Below are 27,358 nucleotides of genomic sequence, written 5' to 3' on the forward strand. Positions count from 1 at the left end.
GAAATTCTGAGCAGCCCCGAGTGCCTGGTGTGGCTCTGGGCACTGCTGACCCCTCTGTTTTGGTTGACATCGTTCCTAAGAATTAATTAACTTCAGCCTCTGGACTCTGTTCGGGCCGGAGTGTCCTCTACCCTGACCTCATCCCTCCCTCACAACAACCCTGCTGGCGCCTGCTTTTCTGACTGGTGTGCCCTCCTATCCATCTTCCTGCTGCTCTTGGGCTGAAGCAGATGACACGGCTGATCTTGGTTGCTGATGTTTCAACTGCTTTCGACTTATCAAAATGACAACTGCAGGCAATTCAACCTAATACTGCCTACATTTTAAAGAAGAGAAATGGATGCTTGCACTGGTTAAGAAATTGGTCCTGGATCCTCCCAGGTAGTCAGTCTATAGCAGTAGTAGCTGCTTCGAAATTCAATTGGCCTTCTGAACTTCTTAGGATGGTACTACGCACCAAATATTAAGATTTTTTTTTTCCCACTTAAAAAAAATTTTTTTTTAAAGAGGGAAATGGGGGCTGTCACTTTTAAGGAGCAGGCTGTGATTTATCATTCTTGATAAGGAGCCAAAGAACCTCCAGACCAGGGGAGCGCAGCAGGAGCCCAGCAGGCCGGCGGCAATTCTTGTAAACGGGCCCCAAATCCATCCCGCGGGGGCGCGGGAAATTCCACCCGGTGAAAAGCCTAGGAAGCGGGGCCAAGCGCACCCGGGAGGGCAGGGGTGAGGAAATCCCCATCCACATGGTCCCTGAAACCGCTTCAGTTCCAAGTCCTTTGTCTTAATGAGAACTCTGGCCTTTCAGGGCTTGTGTTAGCGCCGCGCTCTCTCTCTCTCCGGGAGCACAGCCTGTACAATTTGGATTAAAACTGTCTAGAAGCCACACGCATCTACCCCGGAGCCACCGGAGCGCGAGGCCCCCCCAGGGTACCGCCCGGGTGGCGCAGCCGCCTGCGGGCACCAGCGCTGGCCGGGGCCAGAGCCCCCTGCGGCCCCTTTAAGGGCGGGCGGCGACCCACGTGATCCGTGACGCCAGAGCAGGAAGTGTTTGAGGAAGTGGCGCTCGGCTGGGCGCTGTAAATTCCCACATTTTAATGTCTTCGGGGTGGTACCAGAGCCCCCAGTTTTTTTCCGCCCCAGCCCCCCGCCGCCCCCGCCCCGTGTCCCCGCCGACAGGTGAGTCCTCGGGCGGGCGTGGGCCGCGGGGTGCTGGGGCCCCCGTGACACCTGCCGACCCCTGGTCCCCTCCGCTCTGCTTGCACCTCCCGCCTCACTGGAGGCCCCTGAAGAAACTTGCGTGGAGTTTAGAAGTCGGGGGGTTCCGGGCGTGGAAGCCTGTCTCTGGTGCAGTTGGAGTTGGGGGGCCCCGGGAACAGCCCTTGCCGGGCGGTTCCAGGTGGCTGCCTGCAGGTGGGTGGCTGCGGGACCGAGCCGTGATTCACCGGGACTGTGTGAGGACACACGTGACCGCGGGGAAACCCAGACAGAGTCTGCCCCTGCCACCTGGGGCCGAAGGGCAGGGCAGGGCGCCCCTCGCTGAAGTCCAGGCTGGGGATCCCTTTCGGAGGTCATGGGCTGTGGGGCATCGCCCCCTTTGCAGGACTTGCCTCCCTGCTTGCCGACACCTCAGCTGAGGTGCGGGTGGGGGAAAGTGAGAAAGACAAAACTTTTGTTACCCAAACCAAAATACACACCAGACTTGCATACAGATGGAAAACCAGCTCAGTTTTTCCTTCCCTTACATGGAAAGGCTAGGGTATCTCTTACCTTCTCCATTTCCTTGAGTTCCATTTTTTCTTCTTCTTTCTGAACCATAACCTTTTGTCCCCCACCCCAAATTGCTTACAGAGTTAGCACGGCATCATTATGAGCTGGTCACCTTCCCTGCCAACCCAGACATGTGGGGCCTGGGAAATGAAAGAACGACTTGGGACAGGGGGATTTGGAAACGTCATCCGATGGCACAATCAGGTAGGGGTTCTGTGCAGCTGGGGAGGGCCATGGACAGGCAGGGGTGGGGGCTGTGGAAGACAGGCCCCCCTCTCACTGCCTGTACCCCACAGTGTGCCAGGTGGGTGAATGCTGCGCACCTTTGCCATGGGCTTCTTGGGAGAGAGCGAGGAAGGGGGCCTGAGAAGGGGGGTTTCAGGACCGCTAAGCTGACTCTAGGTTAGTGGTCTCCAAGCTTACTGACTATGCCACCTAAATAAATAGTAAAAAAGTTTTAAGCTTTCAGCCTCAATTATGTTTTAAATTATATATCTATGCTAACATTAGACTATCATGTATTAAATATATTTTCTTCTAATAGATCACATGTTATAAAACATACAAATAGAAAAATGTAAAAGATGAGAATAATGAAATATTTTAAGTGTCTTACCAGTATTTGCAATACTTCACAGCACAACGTACGCAGAGGCTCACGAAAGTGAGAATTATTGTTAAGGATCTTGGGATGAAAATCCATATTTCAAATAATTTTTATAATTTTGAATTATTTGGACTGATTTCTTTGTAGATCTGATTAAAATTCATTGTTTTTGCTCCTTATATGTCTGACCCGAGTTTCCCACACTAGAAGTGTTAGTTCTTTCATTTTTCTATTCGCTTGTGCAGGTGTTACACGTACTGAAATTCTCTGTAGGATCCTTTTTAAGCCCCTCAGCCATTTTATGAGAGTTATTAAAAATGAGAGAATACAGCTCATAATTATAACTAAGCGGAGCACATGTAACCTGCAACTTTCCCCCACAGGCCGCTGTCCACCCCTGCCTGTGAAATGCCCTTCTCCTCAGGACGCCTCGAGTATCAGAAGTGGCAAATGACCTTTTGACCAAAGGTCTGAGGAGAGTGCCAGATAGTTAATATCAGAAAAGCTAAATTTCATTTTTATTCTTTTTAAAAACCACTTTGGGTAACCCCTGCTGTGCATATACCCAATTTGGAGACCGCTGCACTAGGGAACTCTCACTCACCAAAAAGCTAAATTAGCTTCTTGATCCAAAATTGAGACCTAGCGAAGCCCTTGAAGGCACCTGCTTTTCAGTCAAGGGCTGCTGAGCACTTTTTAAAAAAAAATCTTCACCCGAGGATATTTTTTCCAATGATTTCTGGAGAGAGAGTGGAAGGGAGAGAGGAGGGGGAGAGAGAGAGAAACATCAAGGTGAGAGAGACACATTGATTGGGTTGCTTCTCGCATGCACCCCTACCTGGGCTGGGGAACCCGCAACCAAGGTTTGTGCCTTTGACCAGGAATCGAACCCTTCAGTCCACTGGCTGACGCTCTAACCACTGAGAAAAACTGGCCAGGCCAGGAGCACCCTTTTGGACTGAAGGGATGGCAAATTGCATACCACCTGCCAGGAGCCTGGCTGCAGCAAGTAGGCAGAGTCATCGAGTGCTGGCTAGACAGTAACATTCTTATACCCAACTGGTAAACCAGGCTTCTAGCAAAGCCTACCCCTGGCTGAGGGGGCCTCAGTAACGCCACTGGCTCAAATTTATTCTGGTCAGAGTATAGCCAGGGGTCTAGCATTACAGCAGAAGAACCAGATCATTCTATGGCCCCATGTACCTGGGCTGGGCTGCTTTTAGACACGCTAGGGCTTTTAGAGTCTGGACTATGGCAAACATCTTGCTGCAGCTGAACTAGAGACATCTTGGTTCCCTTCAAAAGAGTTTTGTCCAAATGTACCACTTGTCCGTTATCTCCAGCTCAAAATGCCCTCTATTTGCTCCCTGGGTTTGGAAAGCTATTGTGAGATTAAATTTTCTTTCTGGCTTCATATATATGGGCCTAAGAATGTGTGTGTGTGTGTGTGTGTGTGTGTGTGTGTGTGTGTGTATTACTCTTCTAGAATAACTATTTTCAAGTTCCTTCCCTTGTTAAAAAAAAAACACCTTAACTTGTTTTTTCTTTTAAAAAGCCAACAGCCAAGCTCCTCCTCATCCTGCTGTTTGAGGCCCCTCCGCAGTCTGGCCTCCCTCTGTCCTTCTAGCATTACCGGCCTTTGTTGGTTCCCAACAGGTTTGTCAGCTGAGCCCCCTCTGGGACAAGTCTCCCTCTCCCGGACAGCTTTATATAAATTCTGCCCATTCCCCCAGGGCCAGCCCTAGACCAGCTCCTCCATAAGCCCATCATAGACTCCTTCATTCTGCGGGAATTTTGAATTCCTTCAGCTCTACTCATTTGGCATGCCTCATATAATGCCTTTTTGTCTGTGTGTAGGAGTTTGTCTTTGAAGGCTCTTAGTTCCTGGTCAGCCAGGGCCCTTTGTGGCTTTGGGTTTCTTTCACTTCCCCATTCCAACTATCTTTATGTTATATATGTGTCAGGTACACAAAATCATTCATTCAGTCCGTCCACAAATATTGTCTATGATGGATACAATGGTGATTAAAACCCTTTTGATAAAGACCTTTTTGGAAAAGAGAACGAACCATTAATCAATAATTATAAGTATAAGCTCCAAACTATGGTAAGTATATCATGGGAGAGGGGCCAAGGGCAGTGAGTCCTTATACTAGGCCAGTGGTCGGCAAACTCATTAGTCAACAGAGCCAAATATCAACAGTACAACGATTGAAATTTCTTTTGAGAGCCAAATTTTTTAAACTTAAACTTTTTCTAACGCCACTTCTTCAAAATAGACTCGCCCAGGCCGTGGTATTTTGTGGAAGAGCCACACTCAAGGGGCCAAAGAGCGGCTTGTGGCTCGCGAGCCGCCGTTTGCCGACCACGGTACTAGGCAACAGGGAAGGCTTTCCCAAGGAAGTGGCACCCAGCAGAGACCTGAGGGGTTGACGAAGTTATTTGGGTAGAGAATGTGGGAAGAGAGTTCCAGGCAGAGGGAGCAGTCTGTTCAGAGCCCCTGCGGAGGGGTGGGTCCTGGCAAGTAGGTGGGACTTAAAGGCCAGTGTTGACTGGAAAGAAGGATGACAGGGAAACAGGTGCCAGGGAGGCTGAAGTGTAGAAGGTGAGAGTCAGACACTGCTGGGGAGGTTTTGCTGTGATTCAAAAAGCAACAGGAAGCTGTTGAAGGTGGTGCACTCTGACTGCAGGCACGGATTGGAAGGGGCCACGCAGTGGTGTGCTGGGAAATCAGCTGTCCCAAAATAAAGCCCTGATTTCCGCAGAGTAACTAGTCCCATCATGGCTTATTTCAAGCCACTGACAGTTTGACAACCAGTTCTCACTGAATTCCTAAATATTTAGCAATCAGCTCTGAGGAACTGGTACCAGGACCCCACTGGTACTACCCTGTCATGTGGGGATACCAGTAATGAGGTTTTTTGAGGAGTCCAGATGAGAGATTGGACAGGGCTGATGGTGGTGGAGATGGAGAGAAGGGGGCAGATTTAAGATCTATTTTAGGAGTAAAATTGATAAGACTTGGTGGTGGAATAGGAAGTGGAGGGGCTGAGGGAGTGGGAGGAGTTGAGTGTTCACAAATTCTTAGTGATTGCTTGCTGGTGAGCCTGGCTCAGTCCAGGAAGTTCTGCACCATCCTCCTGGGTTCTTCCTCAGTTGGAGAAATCTGTAGAGCTGCTTTAGGTCCTTGGGGCGGCGGGGGATGGGTGGGGGCAGTTCTTGAATCAATGTTCAGGATCAGAACATGAGCATGTGTTGTCTGCTGGATACCCCTCTGTTCAGGACCTCTTAAAGAATTCAGCTGGGCTAGGGTAGTGTAGATTTGCTTAACTATAGTCAAGTATAATGATTATTCTTAACATAATCATGCACGTTTTCCTAATACTCTATGTGCTTTATCTTGTCTACAAAAGAGACTATATATTTTTTTTTATCATGAGACATTGCATAAAAGAACTTAAGCATTGGTATCCTCAGTCAGATAAGTGATGCCTAATAATAGACCCATCATTTATTGAGAGCCGACTACATGCCAGCATTGGACAAGGTATTTTATCTTATTTCAGGTTTTTAAAATATATTTTTATTAATTTCAGAGGGGAACGGAGAGAGATAGAAACATCAACGATGAGCGAGAATCATTGATTGGCTGCCTCCTACATGCCCCCTGCTGGGGACCGAGCCCACAACCTTAGCATGTGCCCTGACCAGGAATCAAACTGTGACCACCTATTTCATAGGTTGACGCTCAACCACTGAGCCACATTGGCAGGCCGGGGCTAGGTATTTTACATGCTTTATGTCCAGTCTGCACAGTAAACCTAGAAGGAAGTACTATTGCCTTTAATTCCATTTTATAGCGGAGAAAAATGGAACTATAGCTGAGAGGCTAAGCCGCTTACCCAAAGAGGCTAAGCTAGTAAGGGAAGGATTTGGAATCTGAACCTACAACTGTTTGAGTCCCAGCCTCATGCTTTCCCACTGTGGCTGCTCTATGGTGGGGGAATCCAAGGTGGGGAAACCCCTAGGACATTACCAGTTCTCCACAATCAGTCTAAACCATTTCAAAGCACCAAGGGGAAAAGGGAGGACGAAATAGATGTCTTCCTTGTTTAACAGAGAACTCTAAAAAGATTATTTCTCCGTGAGGAAGGGCAGTGTAACAATGTCCGCAGCCCTGTGTCCTTGAGGTTTTTTTTTATTCTCTTACCAAGCATGGGCCTTGACCATCCTTGCTGCGTTGGTACTCCCTTACATCTTCTGCCCAAGGGTCAGTACAGCCTAGGTAGGCTGATAGTTTCAATAAGATCTTTGTTAAAAACAAAAGAAGAGGAAAAGGAGATGACCTGAGTGGCCTCAGCCTGCAGCACCATGTGGGAAAAAAGGGGGTGAAATACATGACTCATAGTCACACAACGTTGGGTTCAAATCCTGGCTCTTACTGATAGCCTCAAGACTTAGGGCCACAACTTCCTCTATGGATTTTATTTTTTAGTACATTTTATTTTTCCCATCACCATTTGTCTCCTCTATGCCCTCTTTCCCCATGGATTTTGAGGATGCTAAGATATTGATCCCCTCGGCTCTGGGCCAGACCTGGGCAGCTCTCTGGAAGCACCTGGAAAAGTCCCAGGATGCCTTATAAATATATTCTTTGTGTACTTTGATGTGAACGGGTCTGTGTCTTGGGTCCCAAATGATGCTTGTGTGAGGATAAAATGAGATCATATATGCATTGCCAGTTATAAAGATAAAGATATAAAAGGTAAGTTATTATTCAACATCCCTTCTTTGAATTAGTACTGACTTTTACTTGTCCCCTCAGTGGATAAGACTAAGCTCCTTTCAGCTTATCTGTGTGTTTTGAAGTTTTAAAGACTTTAGTCAGTCAGTTCACTTCGAATTTTTTGAGCACTGACCTCAGCTCCATCACAATCCATCAAGGGAAAAAAGGACATGACCTTGTCCTTAATGTGCTTATGCCCTATTTGAGGAGGGAAAACGAATACTTAGGAATTTATCCAGTATATTGAAATTTAAGCACCCAGTTGTGTGGAAATGATACTGGCTCCTATTAATCAAGAGTGTCATGTGCCAGCTGGTCTAGGTGCTCTATCTATATTGTTTTCTTGAATGCTCAGAGGGGAGCGAAGGCTTCTTGAGGGAATGGAACTTGAGCAGGATCTTGAAAGGAAGTAGACTGTCGATAGTCTGATGGGAGAAGACAGGGCACTTCAGATGGGTAGAGCAACATGTACAAAGGGCTAGAGAAAGGAAATGATACCAGTCATTTACTCAAGGCTCACTGTGTATCAGGCACTCCATCTCATTTTAACTGCCAACACCGGAGGGGGTAGAGTCATCTCCATCTTGTATGATTAAGACCCAGAAGCTTAAGTAATAGGCTCAATGCCACACATTTACCAGGTGAAGGATGAGGGAGTTCCACCCTGACCTACTTCATCCCTGAGCCCCGTGGGTGAGTGTGGAGGCTACTGTGTCCATTGGGTGTTTACACTGAATAGAGTGGGCTGAAGTCAGAGCTCTCTCAGCACAGACTGTTCAACACTGTTGAGTCAGGGGTAAAGCTGCAGTCAGACCCTGGACCTTTTGACTGTCGGGCCTGGGTTCTGTCACTAGGATCTCTCAGGGCCCAGCTTTGCACCTCCTTTCTGAAACATTCATTTTAGAGGGCAGGGCCTGAGAAGGAATGAGCAGGTTATTACTGATTGCCCCCTTATACCATAATGGCCTGTTGGATGGTGGCCACGGTAACAAGAGACTGGGCTTTCTGTGCTAACCAAGGGTTGAATGTACTTTCTGGCTTCCTGTGAGTTTTCCCTGGTCATTAAAAGAAGGCTAACTTTGGGAAGCTGCGCCAGCTCCTATGTAAACCAATCTTCCAGATTACTGCTGTGGAAACTTTTATTTTTATTTTAAAAAAATGTATATTTTTTATTGATTTCAGAGAGGAAAGGAGAGAGAGAGAGAAAGAGAGAGAGAGAGAGAGAGAGAGAGAGAGAGAGAAAGAAGAGAGGAGAGAGGAGAGAGGGAGAGAAACATCAATGATGAGAGAGAATCATTCATCAGCTGCCTCCTGCACACTCCCTAGTGGGATCAAGCCTGCAATCCCGGCATGTGCCCTTTGCCGGAATCAAACCCACGACCCTTCAGTCCACAGGCTGACGCTCTATCCACTGAGCCAAACCGGCTAGGGCTGCTGTGGCAACTTTTGATAGCTCTCAGAAGTCTGAGGATGTGTCTCCCCAACCCACCGCCTCCTGCCTTCTACACTTGATAATACACTCACATTTATACACACTTTCTATGTTTGCATGTACAAAAAGCAAAGAATCACAGAAACTCTTAGTGACCTTTGTAATGAACTTCATCCAACATAGATAACACTGTTGGCCCCTGTCTCCATTTCTCAAAATACAAACCAATTCTAAATTTTGTCCTAAATGAGGAGTCCACTTACTGAAAGTTGGATAGTGAGATGGTTCTGGGCCAAGTCTAGGATTCCACAGAACAGAGCTGAAACGAGGGGGTTCCAGGCCAAATAAAGAAACCATGTGCTGCTGTTTGAGTTTCATTGCTGGTGAAGAACAAACTCCCCAGGCCTTCACAACCAGTATTCAGAGTCTGTTTCTGTGCTGTTTCATCGAATTTTGCTTTCTAGACCAGGCATATTTTAAGCAGCAGAAAGTCAGTGTTTGGGCTTGTAGTTCAAGTGAAATATTACTCACAGAAAACCCGGAATGTTTTAGAATATTTCCAGAGGGCCATTGTGTAAAAATAATTGGTGTGTCTGTAACTGTATGGGACATCCCCAGGCTAGGAAGTTAGGATTTCCCCTATAACCTTAGGACTAAGCTGAATTGTCCACAAATAGAAAGTCAGTTTTGGTTTCTGCGCCCAGTTTTCCCAGTGTTCATATTACCCAATTTACTCTTTAGTGTGAATTTGAATATTGAGGCCAATATAAAAATCTTCCATCTTTGATATTAATCTTTAAGTATCAAAATCTATTTCTGGATTCTGGGTTGGGCCAGGTGACAGGTGTGTTAGGTTCAATGTTTGTGTTGAGTAGAAGACTACAATTCTCTACAGTTATCCAATGTATAGATAGAGTACCTAAAATATTATCTAAGTCACTTAATAAATCTACCTTTTGGGATTGATTTATCATCATTTTTATGAAGGAAGCATACTGTTTGTGGTAGGTAGAATAATGGCCTATACCAAAGATATCTATGTCCTAATATACTGAACCTGTGAATATATGAGGTTTCACGGCAAAGGGGAATTAAGATTGTAGATGCAATTAAAGTTGCTAAGCAGTTGACTTTAAATGGGAAGATTATCCTGGATTGGATGAGGGAGGCAGGAGAGTCAGTGTCTGAGTTTTGCAATGTGACAAAGACTCAACTGGTCATGGTTGGCTTTGAGGATGGAGGGAGATGCCCTGAGCCAAGGAACACAGACACCCTCCATCTAGAAGCTCTAAAAGGCAAGGAAACACATTCTCCCCTAGAACCTCCAAAAAGGAACATGGCCCTGCTGACATTTTGATTTTGGTCCAGTGAGACCTTGTGCTGGACTTGTGACCTCCAGAACTTTAAGGGAACAATTTGTGTTGTTTTAAGCCACTAAGTTTGTGGCAGTTTGTTATAGCAGCTATAGAAAACTAACTCTTCTGTGAATTGAAGTTAAAATAGATGCACATTTTATTTTTTTAAATATATTTTTATTGATTTCAGAGAGAAAGGGAGAGGGAGAAGGAGAGAGAGAGAGAGAGAGATAGAGAAAAGAAAGAAAGAGAGAAACATCAATGATGAGAGAATCATTGTTCGGCTGCCTCCTGCACGTCCCCTACCGCAACCTGGGCTGTGCCCTGACTGGGAATTGAACTGTGACCTACTGGTTCATAGGTCAGTGCTCAACCACTGAGCCACACTGGCCTGGAAAAATAGGTGCACATTTAAAGTATCTTGGTTTAAACTCTCAGAGTCATTCTGAGGTAACAAGCCATGTGTGTCTTCTGCTAACCTGTTGCTTATAAGTCTGTCCATCAAACGTCACATACTGGGTAGACACTCTCAGCAGTGTCACCTCATTTTACAGCTTGGCCCACCAGTCTTCTCTCACTTGTAAAACTCTGCAGTTCCACAGTCTGAGTTTCTGTGGCGACTGGAAACAAGCATCTATAATGGCATGTGAGAGCTGTTAACTGATGAAGTTACCAGAGAACTGGGCAAAAAAGTGTGAGTCTGAATGCTGATGGGAAATGAAATTTGAAACTAAATTCAAATAAGTTTGAGAACAGACAGAGGAATTCAGAAGTTCATGATGTAGAGGGTATAATATTTTGTGAGGTGTAATTAAGTCTGTACATCAGACTTGAAAAAATGGTATTCTTTTGACACATTTCCTAGGTGGACTTCTACTCAAGTTCACTTGTACAACTGTACTAATTGGTTCAATAGAAACAAAATTCGCAATTTTTCAACATCTTCCTAGAGAGCCTTAGGAACAGGCAAAGATCAGGGATCTAACACCAAAGTATGTGAATGATACTTATGGCAGACCTGGTTATCAATGCCTAGTACTACGGGCTGCACCAAGGACTGTTGTCACCAAAGTAGGCATGTGGCTACAGCATGGGTGAGCCTTAGAAACATGCTAAGTGAAAGATGTCATCACAAAAGACCACATACTATATGATTCCACTTATATGAAATGTCCAGAACAGGCAAATCTGTAGAGCCAGAAAGTAGATTGGTAGTTGCCTAGAGCCGTAGGAGTTGGGGGTAAAAAGGGGAGTGACAGCTGATGGATATGAGGTTTCTTTGGGGGATGATGAACATGTTCTAAATTCGATTGTGGTTTTGTTGCACTACTCTGAATACACCCCAAACCATTAAATTGTATATTTTCAATAGATGAGTTGTATGGTATGTGAATTATATCTCAATAGAACTGCTAAAAAAAAAAAAAGCGTAGGCGTGTGAGGTAACTGCATGATGGAGAGCTTAACCACAGCAATATTGGGGTTTGATAAAAGCAACTTCTGAGAGTATCTTAAGAGGTGTTGTAAGTATCTGTTTTCTGGAATTGGAGCTGTAAGGGTCAGAGATGCTGCTCCCTTATTTCTGAAGCTTATAGTTTTGACTGTTAGTTTTAGGGTTTGGTTTATTGAGCAGTGATTCAGTGGTCTTACTAGACAACTTCTGCTTGTGTTTAGAGACTTCCATTTTTCCTTTTCTCCCTGGGCCGGTCCTCGTTCCTGCAGGGATCATGGCTCGTTTGGTAAATGTGTGTCTGTGATGCAGTTCTGCTGCCACAAGGACAGCCACACGCACCCTGGGAGGTCTTGCCACGATCCTTGGCATGTGTGTTTTTTTTAAGTCCCATTCAGTACCATATAATTGCTGCACTTAGAAGGCTAATCATTATAAGGCTTATGATCGTTTTCCGTATGCATTTTCATAAAATGAGAAAATGGTCTGGCAGCACCTCGAGGAGGGCAGCAGTAGGATTTTGGGATGGCTTTGCAATATTTTCTTATTGAGGGGTTACTGTACCGTCCTGCACTCTGTGGCTCTTCCTGGGTGCATACTGAGCATAGGGCTATTGGGGAGGTTCTTGCTGCATGTGCACAGAACACAGTATGGGTGTAGCTTGCTCCCTAATGGCAGGACCATTTCCCAGGCTGGTGCCACCAAAGCCATAGCCGGGGGCAGCTGCTGTCCCTCAGCAATCCTGGAGGCCCCCACGGAGGTTGGAGCAGTGTAGTGGTGACCCCCTTGTGGTGTCTGGAACAGCCAAGGCCAGAGCCGCTGTCCCTGCTACTGCCAGTGCTGCAGCCTCAGGGCCTTCCACGTTTAGTCTGTGCCCATGGGCTCCTTGGTGCTGCCTAGAGCACTAAGTCAGAGGGAGGAGTGGATCCTCAGGACCCAGGCAATCGGTTAATTATTCACAAAAATTTTATTACCTTCTCTTCCATTCACAAAACCTCAGTTGAGGGCATTGTGCTAGTTAGTAGAATAGAGGTTAAAGTGCATGAGGATAGACAAATTTAACTAAGAAAAGAGGAAATAACCCTATGGCCCAATGGGAAATAAGTCTTTGGTAGGTATGTACAATGGAGGAGTTACCTGTTTAGAGAGGAGGGTAAGAGCCCCTTGCAGTAGGAAGACTGTAGTGCCTGTGCACCTATCAGAGCATAGTCTAGAAAAACACAGGAAGGGGGACAAGTGGAGTCACCTAGCTGCAGTGTCCGATGCCTGGGCTGGAGTCATGGGAGAATGGCTGGGAAGGCAGGTTGGAGCCAAGCTTCAGAGGACTTTAAATGCCAGGGGTACCTGCAGAACATGGGTGTTCCCCCAGGAGTGTTATTGGACACCTGCGAGGGGTTCAGCTTCATGACAGTCCTGAAGTTGGGCATCTGTATTCCCATTTTAGAGATGAAAAAACTGAGTCAGACCAAATGGTCTGCTCAAGGTCACAGCGTTAGTAAATGGCTGAGTTGGAATTTGAATCAGTCTGTCTTCCACCTACTGTACTAGCTAGGCCTGCATTCTCTCTGGAGAGAGAAACATGAAAAAGAAGAGAAACATGAAACATGAAGAGAATGTGGCATTAACTATTTGGTTGAGCCATATGGAAGTATCAATTGTGCAGGTCAGACTGGTCAAGATCGCAATGTCATATGGTTCAACCTGGTATGACAGCAGTCGGGTTCGGAGGAATGAGAAATCTCTCGGGCTGGGATGGTCAGCAGAGGTTTCAAGGAGGAGGTGGGAATGGAGCAAGGCCTCGATGTAGACTCTGGATGGATAGAAATAAGGAGAGAGAAGGGCAGGGTGAGAGGCAGGGAGGGTGGAGACCAGCCTGATGGGCTGGCAGGTGACTTGGGGATATTTACCAGCGGATACATATATGGGCCCCAGGAGATGGGAGGTGATCAAGATCCATGCTTTGGGCTCTAGGGAGACAATTCCCGATTTGAGCCATGAGTTTCTCTGTGGTTGGTCATTGGTTGTGCTGATCCTTCCTGTGTGTGCTCTCCCTGCAGGAAACAGGTGAGCAGATCGCCATCAAGCAGTGCCGGCAGGAGCTCAGCCCCCGGAATCGAGAGCGGTGGTGCCTGGAGATTCAGATCATGAGAAGGTGAGGTCGGAGCACCATACGCCGAGCCACTTGGACAGAGCAGCCCCTGGGGAAGATTGGGGGTGGCGGGGGGTGGGGGGGGTGGGGAGTGTCAAGGGTACTGCTGGAGCCGAGGGACCATGGGACATTGAAATGAAATCTGGAGGGTGCCAGCTGAACTTTGGGATCTGGAGCAACAGCCGCACCTGCTGCATATCTCAGTCCCTCAATCAGAATACCGGCCAGACTGTCCAGGTAAATGACTTCCAGAGCAGTGGTGGTTAGTGTCCAACAACTGGGCCTTGTCAGGGGGCTTCTGGGCAGTTTTCTTTGTTATATGAAGGACTTTAAAATAGTTATCCCAGTGAATTTTCCTTTGTCAGCAAAAAATCCTTTTCCCCCTATATTTCCAATTCCAAGGTGGCATGTGACTCCACTGCTGTGAACCTATTGCTGGTATTTATCCCCCCAGTGTGGAGACACGGCCTGTCAGTCCCTAGATGGATGCTGTCCTCCCAGCAGCCTCATCAGCTTGGACGACCTCAAACAGGTGCTCCCTCCACGAACCTCTTAAAAAGGGGAGGCGTCACCTTGTCTGCATGCACATACACACACCTGGGCACACACACACACCATCGCCACTCCAGTGGCATGAGATTGGAAGTCCCTCTACTTTCTCTGCGTTTAGAAGCAGTGTCGAAGTACAATGAGGACTTGATACGGGGCACTCAAAAGAAAATCTAATGGTACTGATGCAGTCACAGAGCTCTTGAGTTCTTGGTGCTGAAAGTAGATCTGGGTGGATGCTAACTGACCGGGCACTGGGGTGAGTCGCCGGTTCCTGACCTCTGTCTTCCTACTTACTCCCGAGGGCACTTGGCTATTCTAGGCCTTTGTTAGAAGGCGAGCTTCCGTGAGACACGGACAGAGTGGGGAATGGGTTTGAGCCAACGCTTGGGTTCCTCCCTCATGGGTTTCTCCTCCTCCTTAGGCTCAACCACCCCAATGTGGTGGCTGCCCGGGATGTCCCCGAGGGGATGCAGAATTTGGCTCCCAATGACTTGCCCCTGCTGGCCATGGAGTACTGCCAAGGAGGAGATCTCCGAAAGGTGAGGCTTCCAGGGTGGCGGGCACAGCCTGTCCAGGCGGGAGCAGCAGGGAGACCTTTCACCTCTTTCATCATCAGGAAGCTCAGGGAGCCCCGGTGACTTCAGCGGGATTGCTTTTCCTTCTCAAATCCCCCGTCCATGCCCAGTGTGGGGTGTGAATCAGCGGCTCTTACGAGAAAGCCAGGGAAGGGCTCACTGTACGTTCTGCACAGCGATTACTAAAATGACAAGGAAACAGTGACCAGGTCTTCAGTACGGGGAAAGACTGGACACGTTCCAAAACAAACTTTTCCTCCCCCGGCACGTCAGGGCCACTTCAGCCTCTCGTGTCAGCATCACTGATGTCCTTTGTAGGAGGGATTGCTCCCACAGATGTGGCAGCAGTGCCCTCAGGGGCCCAGAGTGCAGCAGGAAGGGGGCTGGCTCAGTAGTCAGGGAACCCAGCTGGGGTTCCAGAGCCACCACTGACTCACCTTCTGGGCTCCGCTTTCTTCCTTCTCACATGAGCTTCTCTTCACTAGAACGTACACGTCAGGGTGGGTGATGGCAGCTCTCCCTCAGCTCAGGGACAGTAGTGGGTGTCCACCTCCCCAATGTTCTCTGAAACAGTATCACACACCTTGCTTTTACACATTGCCTCGCTTGATTAACAACCCCGTGACACTGGTTAAGCAGTTACGATTCCCGTGGAAAGGGTGGGTATCATGGCCCCGAGAGGTTAGGTGGCTACAATCCTCACAGCTGCAGTGGCCGAGGTTGGCCACAGCCTGCGCGAACCCGAATGCAGGCCACCTCTCCTCCTGCTGAATTTTGCCATACAGCAAGAGGAGAACTGAAAGCTCTGAACAAGACACTTGTTTTGTATTGAAATGTCCCTGTTAGCGCACGTCTCCCTCAGCTCTTCACTCTAGAGCGGGGGTGGAGAACGTCCGGCCCATGGGCCGTGTAAGGGAGGTGGAAAGACAGAGAGAGAAGCATCCATGTGAGAGAGAGACACATCAATTGGTTGCTGCCCGCACTCAGGGCTTGAGCCTGCAACCAAGGTACATGCCACCCTTTCAGTCCGCAGGCCAACGCTCTTATCCACTGGACCAACGTGCCACCCTTCCGTCCACAGGCCGAAGCTCTCTCCACTGAGCCAAACTGGCTAAGGCTAGCAGGCTAATTGTTAAGGTGATAATTTTGTATGGCCCTCGAACGATGTTGTCAATATCCAAATGGCCCTTGGCAGAAAAAAGGTTCTGCACCCCTGCTCTAGAAGGAGGTCCATGAGGGGGTTGCCCAGGCAATTCTTCTGTCTTCACATGGCAGCTTCCCAGCATCACGTGCTGTTCTCATTACTCTTTCGGCCCCTTCCGCCTCCTTTTTTACAAGGAAACTTTCCGTGAAGGCTGATCCGCCCCAGTGGCTTTCTCCACCCCGGGAGGTGGGCGCATCCTGGGAGTGTCACAGCAGGATGTGAGCACAGTCGCTGGCAAGACCGCAGGCAGGGCACTGATAACAGATGAGAAATGGGGAACGTGACAAAGCTTCGATTTTCCTCTTTTATTTTCCTAACCTTTGACAACCATCTGATTACTAACTGCAGTTATTTGAGGAGATAAAAGCCATGTTGTAGTTGAGCAGATGGTTCTTTGAGGGCAATGTAGGAGGTAGGTGGGATGAGACCAGATTGTGGAGGACTGGGCAGAGCACTTCAGACTTGCCCTTGTAGGCGGCAGAGACCGGTCAGCCAGGGAAGAAGACACACACACTTCAGCATGATTGGCCTGGTGTGGGCGCAGGGTGCTCTGAGGAAGCAGGAAGTGATTGCAGCCTAAGGGTCCTCTGTCCATGTTGTTACCCACAGGGTGGGGGTGGGAGAACTCGGAAGAGGGTGCTGCTGCCCGGAGTGATGGGGTTCCCTGTGTTCCCCAGATGAGGTGGCCTGTCTTTCCCTCCTCTAAAAAGTTCAAAATCTACACCCTGGTCTTAGCGAGACAAGCGTGGCCAGCACACGAGCAAGTGTAAAAGCCAGAACAGATTGAAAGAGCAAAGTCCGTATGCCCTGCTCAGGAAACAGGCTCTTTGAGTGTTCATGGTTATAAGTGTTCAATGACTGTAAACATCAATTGGGAAGTTTTGTCTCTACTGCCAATTTCCAGCAGTATATTGGGCCCCTCAATAAGCTGAGAGGGCCAGGAGGGCAAAGGGGTTCAGTGTTTGGGCTCGAGCCTCAGGTATACACGGCTTCATATGCCAGCTCTGCCTGGAATGGCTGTGTGAGCAGACAGATCACTGACCCCCTCCAGTCTCATGTTCCTCACCTATGAAATGGAAATTCCACCAGTACTTACCTCAGTGGCAGTGGGGAGGATGCAGTGAGACATCGGAGGTAAAGCTTTACCTGGCTTATCTGTGCAGAGGTTAGCCCGGTGCCAGGCACGTAGTAAGTGCTCATTAAATATTCCCTCCTGTCATCATCACCCCACTGGCAAGGCAATGTTGGGAAGTGGTCAGAAGGTGGTTTTTAGCGAGAGCCTTCCACCCTGCCTTTTGTGGGACGGTCAGGCGCAGTGGACCAATTGTGGTTGAGCTTAGACTCTGGCCTGTCTCCCTCAAAACTGCAGCGCAGGTGAGACTGAAAATCCCTCATCTTAGAGTGACTCAGAGGCGCCTCAGCTATGTGTAACTGAGCGCTTCTCAGAGTTCTCAGTCTGCTTCCTCCTTTTCCGCCTCGGGCCAGTTCCTGCCAGTCCTACTGCCCATCAGCCCAGGTCCCCAAAGCCCAGGGCCAGGGTCTTCACTCACATGACTTCAGCTGGTAAAAGTCCCTTGGGGACTTATTGGTGGTTGGTGACCAGTCAACCTGACACTTCTTTTCATCTTCTTGACAGTACCTGAACCAGTTTGAGAACTGCTGTGGCCTACGGGAAGGAGCCATCCTCACCTTGCTGAGTGACATTGGTAAATCCCAGACCTGGAAGGCAGGTCAAGCCCTCCAGGGAGAGTGTGTGGTGCCCCTGTGAGTCCTTGTGGAGCACAGCGGAGATATTTTGGTCATTACAGAGGGTTGAGGTGTGACAGACAGACAGCGTGGGGAGGTCAACAAGGGGCTAGTCAGGCAGGCGCTGAACTCAAATAGATTTCCCTTCCTTCCGGACTAAGTCATGAAGTGAATTATGATGTATATAGAGTAACAGATTTCCTTTCCCATTACAAATCTCCCCTCCCTACTTTCCTGGAATGGCCAGCGACGGAGCAAGTTGTTATTTGAATGAATCTCATCCCTTCACAATGACTTTTTCCACTTCCACATTGGCAGCTCTTTTGCCAACCCCAGGCATAGGAAAAACTGCCCTTGTTTAATCCTGTGGTACTGATGGTGTCCTCAGATGAGGGTATCGGTGGCACTCTCTGAGAAGACAAGGCTGGCTTCAGGGAGAAGAGTGACCACTGACTGCAGAGGTCAGAAGCAATGCCAAATTGACTGAGATCTAGAGTTATCCAGAGTTTATCACGGAGTGTTGCCCTGAGATTTGGGGAATGATATACCATTTTCAACCCTTTCTCACTGAAACATTTTTAAAGCTGTATTTTGTTTGCTCACACTTTATTTTATTGAAAAATGCCAAACATACAGAAAAGTTGAAAGAGTAGTCCAGTGAAACCCACATACCTGTCACCTAGATTCACCACTTGTTACTATTTTGCCACAAGCTGTGTTCTTCTAAGTCTTGGCCTGGAAGGATAGGTGACTTCCAGTCTCTAAGACACTTGGCCTTGCTGCTGTGGGTCTGCCTCTAACTTACTCTATGCCACTATATATATATATATATATATATATATATATATATATATATATATATATATAAATATACTGAGTGGCGAGATTATTATGATCGCTGAACGCATAATTATCTGACCACTCAGTGTATATCCTATACAATAAAAGGCTAATATGCAAATTGTCCCCTCAACCAGGAGTTCGACCAGCAGGCAGACCGGCCAACTGCTCATGTCCCCTCCCCCTGGCCAGGCTGGCCGGACCCCAACCATGCATGAATTCATGCACTGGGCCTCTAATATATGAGTGCATGAATTATTATGAATTATTACACACACACACACACACACACACACACACACTGAGTGGCCAGATTTTATGTGTTCAGAGATCATAATAATCTGGTCACTCAGTATATAAGTGTGTGTGTGTGTGTGTGTGTGTGTGTGTGTGTGTGTGTACATATATACATATATATATATATAATAAAAGCATAATATGCTAATTAGACCAGACAGCTGAACAACCTTCCAGATGTCATTCTGGACATCTTTCCAGATGAAGCTGTGGTGGCGGGGGCTGAGGCAGAGGCAGTTAGGGGTGATCATGCAGGCAGGCAGAATGGTTATGGGTGATTAGGCAGGCAGGCAGGCAGGCAGAGTGGTTAGGGATGATCAGGCAGGCAGGCAGGTAGAGTGGTTAGGGGCGATCAGGCAGGCAGGCAGAGTGGTTAGGGATGATCAGGCAGGCAGGCAGAGTGGTTAGGGGTGATCAGGCAGGCAGGTGAGCAGTTAGGGGCGATCAGGTAGGCAGGTGAGTGGTTAGGGGCGATCAGGCAGGCAGGCAGGCGAGTGGTTAGGAGCCAGCAGTCCCAGATTGCGAGAGGGATGACCAACTGCCAGGTTAGGCCTGGTCCCTGCATAGCAAATCTGTTCATCCTATAAACTTCTGCTTGATGTCACTGCTTTTAGGGACATCTTTAGGAAATCTGACCCCAAGAAGTGAGTCAGGTACTGTTCCTATGTTTTGCTCTGGCATTTTCTGCTCAGCCACATTCTAGGTCCTATCCCCACTGAAATCTGATTCACCTGTCTCCCCCACTGGACTATAAGCTCCTCAAGGGATTGGGCCTAAACCGGCAGTCGGACATCCCCCGAGGGGTCCCGGATTGCGAGAGGGTGCAGGCCGGGCTGAGGGCCCCCCCCCCCATGCACGAATTTCGTGCACTGGGCCTCGAGTATCTATATATCTATATATCTATATATCTATGTATCTATATATCTATATATCTATATATCTATATCTTAAGATTGATTTTTAGAGAGAGAGAAAGGGAGAGAAAGAGAAACATTGATATAAGAGTGAAACATTGATTGGCTGCCTGATGCACGCCCCTACCAGGAACCTAGTCTACAACCTGGGCATGTGCCCTGATTGGGAATCAAAAAGGCAAACTTTTGGTGCATAAGATGATGCCCAGCTGACTGAGCCACACTGGTTGGGCACTCTGTGCCACTTTTGATGGAAAGTGGGCAAGAAGGAAATGAAATGGGGCAAAGTTAAACAATGACATATTTAATATTAAGATCCAAACAGTCTGACAGAAAATTTTATCTCCTCCTCTATCCTGTGTCTTTATCTTTTGGATAGAGTTCATAGTAAGGGCAATTTGACATTGCACCAATTTGATCTAACTGGGGTGGGCATCCACTCCTTCATGCATTGGCCCCTGTGGGTCTCCTGAAAGGGTCCTGTCTGTCTACCTAGAGAGTCTAGTCTGTAGGTCGAGAATCTCACCTGTTTCTTTGACACCTTGCTACGTGGCTCACCCATCTACATTTTGCTCAGACATTTACTTGATTGTGTTTTCCCCGGTGGCCAGATCATTAATTTATTCTCTGTTGAGTTGGGTTGAAAGCAGGTTAATAGGTTGGAGAATATTTTGCTCTTCATGGGCAACTTTTATTTTGTTTCTCCCTGGTTAGGGCTTCAAGCCATTTACTAAAATGTTATCCTTGCCAATATTTTTCTTTCACTCATTGTGCATTCAGCAAATAGTTATTAAGAAAGTCTTAAATTACTCGCTTAGGCACACATAACTGTTTACTTCCTCATATAACATTTTACTTCCTCAAGCGATTCTCTAGTGATATTAATAGAAATTCTTCTAGTTGTATATCCAATTACCACTGACTTGTGGAGTAGCTTTCGTGTTATTTATTACCTGTTCAAGTTGTACGTGTGTGTTTAAGTTATCTGTAAATCAGAATAACCAAGAGGTAAACGTCAAAGGACTTACGTTGTTGTTCAGTTCACTTATAGGTGAATGAATATTAAAATTCTTTAGGTCTCTGATTCCCTATCTTTCCTCTCCATGACCCCAAATTGGAATTAATGAGGTGTTGAAGTAGTAGTACACTAGAATTAAATTCTCAAAGGTAGAGACTGTAGTCATTGCTATGACTTCAGCATCTGGAACCATAGTACCTTATCTAGCAGCTTCTCCATAAATATTTGTCAAATGAGTGAAATAAATTCCAAGATAAATTAAAATAAGTAAGGACCTATTAAAAAGAAAGATCCACATATATGTAACACTCCCAGGTCAAATACCAGCTCTTCTACTAATTGGAAGTGTGACCTTAGGCATGCTACTTCATTTTTAAGAACATCAGTTTTATTAGATGTGAAATGGGACCATTACTCCCTTTATTAGAATTGTTATGAGAATAAAATGAGATGAATTGCAGTCACCAAGAGTTAGTTTCTTTCTCATTTCCTTTCCCCTCTGGATTTGGATTTAGAGCATCCCTTTTGAAAATCTTCCATCACCCTAGTATGGGTGTGGACCTGGGATTGGGATCCAGTGAGCCAGGTAGGAGGTTGTCTTTGAAACTTTTCTTCCTCAGACCCATTCCCATCTCAGCCAGTTTTTGTAAGCAATTACCTCCCCTGCCTTTGTTGTGGTGGTTGAGGTGGCTGATAACGTTGTATTTTACTTTTTTACCCATTTCTGATTTGTGTATTCATCAAATTTATTTCTTTTGCAAGCGTTTTGTCACTGAGCCAGAGGTCAAAAGCTTTTCTTGGAGCTCATCTCACTTAACTGTTCTGTATTCTGAAACCTTTCCTGAACTTATTTTGTTCTAGTTTGTTTCAAGTGCTGGCGCCACGTTCCCTTTGTTGGAGTTGCCGCTTCTGTTCTCTGCCAGGTTGACTTCAGATAAGCGGCAGAGCCACACCCTTGACGGCTTCATTGCCTTCTCTTCTGGGTTACACCTGTGTAACCCCCCCACCCCCATATCTTCTGTGCCACTCACCTCCCAGAGATGCCCACTCAGAGCAGCACCAAGATAATAGACACAGGTAGGATTTTCCCAGTGAACTTTAAATTGCCTGAGAAGTACTGCAGTGTACATGTGAGAAAATGAGCAGGTGCCTGGCAAGCACATGGTGAGCCCTGTTTCCTCTGCCAGGGCAGGCCAGTTCGACCATTGTTCTCTGCTGGTAAGAGATCCGGAGACAGGTGCAGGGGCAGCTAGGAATTATTTGTCTTCCCAAGAATCTGATCCTAAAATAGCTTAAGAAGGTTGTATCTAAGTGGACTCTATTGAAGCAATCTTGCTCATTATTCTTTGGAAAACATTGGCGTGTATTTCCTTCTGTCAGTAGAGGAGCAGACTCCTGGGCACTCAGGATTGAGGCACAGATTGGAGTCCCACGTCTCTGCTCTCTGAGGGGTGGGGACCTGCCATGCAGGCCAGCTGGGTGGGCCAGTTGTGCGTTTGCCAGGGTCTTACTCAGTTTCAGGTCTGACTCAGTCTTCCCAATTCTCCAGGTGGCTGGTTTACTGTAGTGACTGACCATCCTATCCTCTGAGCCTTCAGGAACTTCACTCCCCGTTTTTGTCTGTGCTTCTTTCTTTGAGTAGCCATCTCTGTCCTTTTTGGAACTGCTCCTAGCAGGCACCCAGTACTTCAACATTGAAGAGCAGAGAGGGTTTCAAAGAGGACACAGGGCTTTAGGGAACAGAGCTGTCATTCTGGAAATCAGAAAATTGGGCTCTCCATTTAGTGTTTCTCTAATTGTGGAATCATAACAAAAGAGGATCACCTGATCTCAGAAATGCAGATCATTTGTATATAAAGTATGTTGGAAAGCATAACCAGGTTAATGAGCATCTATATATATAAAAGCCCAGTGACCAAATGGCGGAATGACCAGAACGAATGGTCAACCAGTCACTATGATGCGAATATTCCTGTCTGTTCAACAGCTCAACGCAGGAGCTGCCTCCTGGTGGTCAGTGCGTTCCCACAGTGGGAGCGCTGCTCCGCTGACCTGGATGAGCAGCTGCTCCTGCAGTGGGAGCAGCCGCTAGCAGGCCCAGGGAGAGGCCAAGTCTCTGCCCCTATCAAATACCTGAGACAATCCAGACTCTGGCCTGACCCCACCAGCTGATGCGGCCGTCTAAGGTGTGTTCTAGAAAGAGCGTAGGGAGCTGGCATAGGTGGATGGCAAGAGGGAATGTGACTGTAGACCCTCCAGGGAGGCTGTCCTGCTGGCTGAGGATCCTGGAGCACAGCTGCCCTGAACATCCCTGATGGTGTCACCGACCTGGCATCACACATTAAGGACATTCACCAAGTGGCTTTGGGATGCAAAACTCTCTGCCAGGTTCCTCCAGGACACAGAACATGCCTTTACCCAAGACATTACCCCGAAATAGCAGCTCAGACTAATTTCCTCATTCAGCAGCTGCTCAGCTGACTGGGATGAGCAGTCCTCCCACAGCAGGCCGATCCCCACAGGCCATGCTCCAACCAGTGCATGAATTTGTGCACTGGGCCTATAGTCTACTAATAAAAGGGTAATATGCTAATTAGACCGGGTCGACTGTACATCTTCTGGTCGTCCTTCCTTCCTTCCAGACAAAGCCATGGTGGTGGGGGCTGAGGCAGAGGCGGTTAGGAGCGATCAGGCTGGCAGGGGGGAGCAGTTAGGAGCAATCAGGCTGGCAGGGGAGGGCAGTTAGGGGTAATAAGGTAGGCAGGCAGGTGAGTGGTTAGGAGCCAGTGGTCCCGGATTGTGAGAGGGATGTCCCAGATTGGAGAGGGTGCAGGCTGGGCTGAGAGACCCGCCCCCCTCCGTGCACGAATTTTATGCACTGGGCCTCTAGTAATAATAATAAAAGAGAAAACAATTATCTGTCAGTTCTGGCTTCTCCTCTTTCCCGGCTCTGTCTGCTTGTGCGAGGACCTTTTTTAGTCTACTTATATTACTATTTCCTCTTTATGGAAAACTATGGTAACTTTCTGGGCCTACAAAAAAAATGTAAAAAATAAAAGAGAGATTTGGGCTAGGTGACCTTAGAGAAAGTCCATTCTAACTTTAAATATTCAATTTTCATTATTCAGGTAGCTGATTTTCAGAATGGTTACCCCAGAATGTCTTTATTTTAAATATTTTTATTGATTTTAGAGAGAGAGGAAGGGGGAGGGAGAGAGAAGCATCAGTCAGCTGCCTCCTGCATGCCCCCTACTGGGGATTGAGCCTTCAACCCAGGCATGTGCTCTGACCAGAATTGAACCAGAGACCTCTCCAGGCATTGGACGACTCTCAACCAACTAAGCCACACTGGCCTGGGCACCCCAGAAAGTCTTGCTGTTCATTCCATTATTCCATCCTGACTACTTCCCACAGTTTCTTTCCCCTCTCCCTTAATGCATCATCTTTTGCCCAGAGCTTTGCTTGATGCATTCTTTTATTTCTGCTCCACCCTATTTGTCCCTGGACTGACCACCCTCTACTTCCCAATATTCTGTCTGCCAGGTCATTCTCATGACATCTGTAGCAATTACATCTCCAAAATCTGCATGTTCAACTCTGACCTCTCTTGCATCACTTGTCCTACCTTCCTGCCAATTTTGAATTTCTTATTTTAAAAGTGTCCAAATCCTCTCAGCCTTCCTTTGTGTTGTATATCCCACTTTCCCTTTGTGTTCCTACTGCCTCCACTAATTGTGTCATGGGAAATTACTATAATGACCTCCTACCTCACCTCCTTATCCCCATTTTATTAATCCATCTTTCATTTGAAAAGACACTTTTAAAAAAATTTTTATGTTATTTAAAGTATTACAAATAGTAGTACATATGTCTCCATTTTTTCCCCATTGACCTTCCCTACCCCCCGGCACATGCCCTCCTTACCCCCTCCCCCAGTGTCTTGCGTCCATTGGTTATGCTTATAAGCGTGCATACAAGTGAAAGGACACTTTCTTTCTTTATAATCCATCATTAGATCAAGGTCAAACCTCTTAACCTTGCATTTCTCCCAATCCACTGTAGCCAGCTTCACATGTACATGACTCTGAAAATCCACTTTTCAATCCTGCTAGCCTTTGCACATGCTCCTCCTTTGAGAATGTTGCTCCTGCATCTCCCCAACAACCCTATGCCTTCTTATCTTTTGCCCCTTCCGTGGGAACTTCCCTGATCCATCACTCACCATGGTTTTTCCTCTCACGGCTTTCCTTTCCCCCTTTTGCCTACTCCACTCACTTGGTACCTGGCATCTCTGCTGTTGTTACACGATCTCTGCCTGTGCTTGGCAATAAGGACTGGCTTCTGGGTTTGGGGCCTGTTGAACAGACTTTGTGCTGTCAGTGAAGAAAGCGCTTTGATTCACTGGCACATTTCCCACAACACCTAGCAAACAGAAGACACTTTATAAGTTACTAGTTGAAAGGATGAGAGAATTATTTTTCACTTTTCTCTTAGCACTTGGCATGACTGCCTCGCCACCTTGCTGATTAGTCATAGGAACTATTTTAGCTGAGAAACCGTTAGCTGGACTAAATCTTTCTCCACATGTCCGCACTTGGCCTTTTAATGTGTTTTATTTGGAAAGTCCAGTGACACCAAAATGACTGGCACATAGTAGGAACATGGTCAATTTTTATTGCGTGAACGAACATCCTGTTGCCCTTCTTACTCATTGCTAACTTAAATCACCAATTGCTGGCTGCCTTTTCAGTCTCTTCTAATCTCAGTGTTAGTCTTTTGGTCCATTTATCTTTCCATTTCTTCTCTATGGACTGTATCCCAAACAAAAATGCTCTTAAAGGAGTTTAGTAATCCTTTTGAATTTGGAGGGTGGTAAGTAGAAACTCATGGACACAACCTTTATAAACCTGTTTTTCTACAAGGAAGTCTAGCTGGTCCTATCTGTCCCCTAACTTGTGGTTTATAAATCTGAAAAAATACACAGGATCTGTGCTTTGGGATTCTAGTTCATCAATAAGAACTCCAGGTGTGACACACTCTTCAGTTATATATTCGTCTTCCTCATGAGCTAAGGGAAGGCTGGGGTAAATACCTGGATGCCGAGCCTGACAAGGATAACAGAAGGAGGTTATCGTTTTCCTGTATGCAGTATCTGTCCTTGGAATTCTTTTCTATAATTGAAACATGAGAAATGAACTTTTAGGCTTTGATGCTTGTGTTGTGGTTTTCAATTTTTATACATGTGTATTATCACTATTGCTAGATGTTTAGATTTTTAAATAAACTTTCAAATGCAAAAGTATTTTTCTTAACCTCAAATTCTTGTTTTCCACCTGATTTAAATCAAATGAGGTTCTCTTGGCTTCAGACAGTTTTGATTCATTTTATCATGCTCCTCAGGTACTATTTTGTAAAATGTAGCACGGTCAGGCTGAACTAAGCATTTTAAGGACTGATTCTGCCTACCAAAGTTTTGACTCTTTCACTCAGTCCAAGAAACTATATATAACAATACCTTTAATTTCTTTAAAAAATATGTATTTTATTGATTTCAGAGAGGAAGGGAGAGGGAGAGAGAAAGAGAGAAACATTAATGAGAGAGAATCATGGATCGGCTGCCTCCTGCATGCCTCCCACTGGGGATCAAGCCTGCAACCTGGGCATGTGCCCTGACCGGGAATCAAACTGTGACCTCCTGGTTCATAGGTTGACGCTCAACCACTGAGCCACGCCAGCCGAGCTACCTTTAATTTCCAACTTTAAGTTGATAAAAATATCTGAGAATAAATGACTGCCCTAAAATGAGGGTTAAAATTTGTTATGTACAGTTGCTTAAGCATAAAAGTAGACAGCTATTAATAGTAATCAGTAGATTGAGTGACCAGCCTGCCATCTGCCCTCACTAAGGACCTGGTGACAGTTCTCAATCAGCAGGGCGTAGAGAATGGGGCTTTCAGTCTGATCCGAGCTCTTCTCCTCATGAAGAGCTGCTTGGGGCATCTCACCTGCTCATGCCCTGCTATTTGCACTGAGACGTTCACATCTAGCTTCAGAGGCCTTGTCTTAGCCTGTGTGCTTGTTCCAAAAACAGTGAGTCTCAACGTTCAAATCTTCTGCTTTTGAACACATCAACCCACACTTTTTTATATTACTAGGGTCCCTCAGCCTGGCCTGCGCCCTCTCGCAATCCAGGACCCCTTAGGGAATGTCGGACTGTTGGTTTCAGCCTGATCCCCGTAGGATGTAGTAGTGCAGGAAGCAGCAGGCAGCCAGGGAGGAGCCCAAGCCCCGGCCAGGCACTGCTCCCGCTCATCCTGGCCCCGCTGTGCCTGCTGCTGCCGCAGCAGCTCGGTAGCCCTGCCGTGGAGGCGGGAGAGGCTCACACCGCAGCAGCTGCACTTGTCAGCCGTGAGCCCAGCGTCTGGCACCCATTGGTCAGCTGAGCGGCGCTCCCGCTGTGGGAGCGCACTGACCACCAGGGGGCAGCCCCTGCATTGAGCATCTGCCCCCTGGTGGTCAGTGCATGTCATAGCGACCGGTTGACCAGTCGGTTGGTCACTTAGGCTTTTATATATATAGATACCCTGACACTCTTGTCATATACCCAGACAGGCCTTTTCTGAACCAATCAATAAACATTTTGAGTTATTGCACATCAGCGCTCCC

The 27,358-nt window shown here is 47.0% G+C and overlaps 1 protein-coding gene across 6 annotated transcripts in view; it reads left to right on the forward strand.

Annotated features, from left to right (window-relative positions):
- The first annotated feature begins 1,037 nt into the window (after positions 1 to 1,037).
- IKBKB (inhibitor of nuclear factor kappa B kinase subunit beta) overlaps positions 1,038 to 27,358 on the forward strand; it is a 52,332-nt gene continuing 26,011 nt past the window's right edge. For all 6 annotated transcript variants that reach the window (XM_079778930.1, XM_079778931.1, XM_079778932.1 and 3 more), the window contains exons 1-5: positions 1,038 to 1,176; positions 1,849 to 1,971; positions 13,455 to 13,549; positions 14,520 to 14,637; positions 17,514 to 17,583. In XM_079778930.1, coding sequence (XP_079635056.1) covers positions 1,867 to 1,971; positions 13,455 to 13,549; positions 14,520 to 14,637; positions 17,514 to 17,583 — 388 coding nt within the window. In that variant the 5' untranslated portion in view covers positions 1,038 to 1,176; positions 1,849 to 1,866. The remainder of the gene's footprint in view (positions 1,177 to 1,848; positions 1,972 to 13,454; positions 13,550 to 14,519; positions 14,638 to 17,513; positions 17,584 to 27,358) is intronic.

This window comes from Cnephaeus nilssonii, assembly GCF_951640355.1.
Source record: "Cnephaeus nilssonii genome assembly, chromosome: 8".
In the NCBI taxonomy this organism is placed as follows: domain Eukaryota; kingdom Metazoa; phylum Chordata; class Mammalia; order Chiroptera; family Vespertilionidae; genus Cnephaeus; species Cnephaeus nilssonii.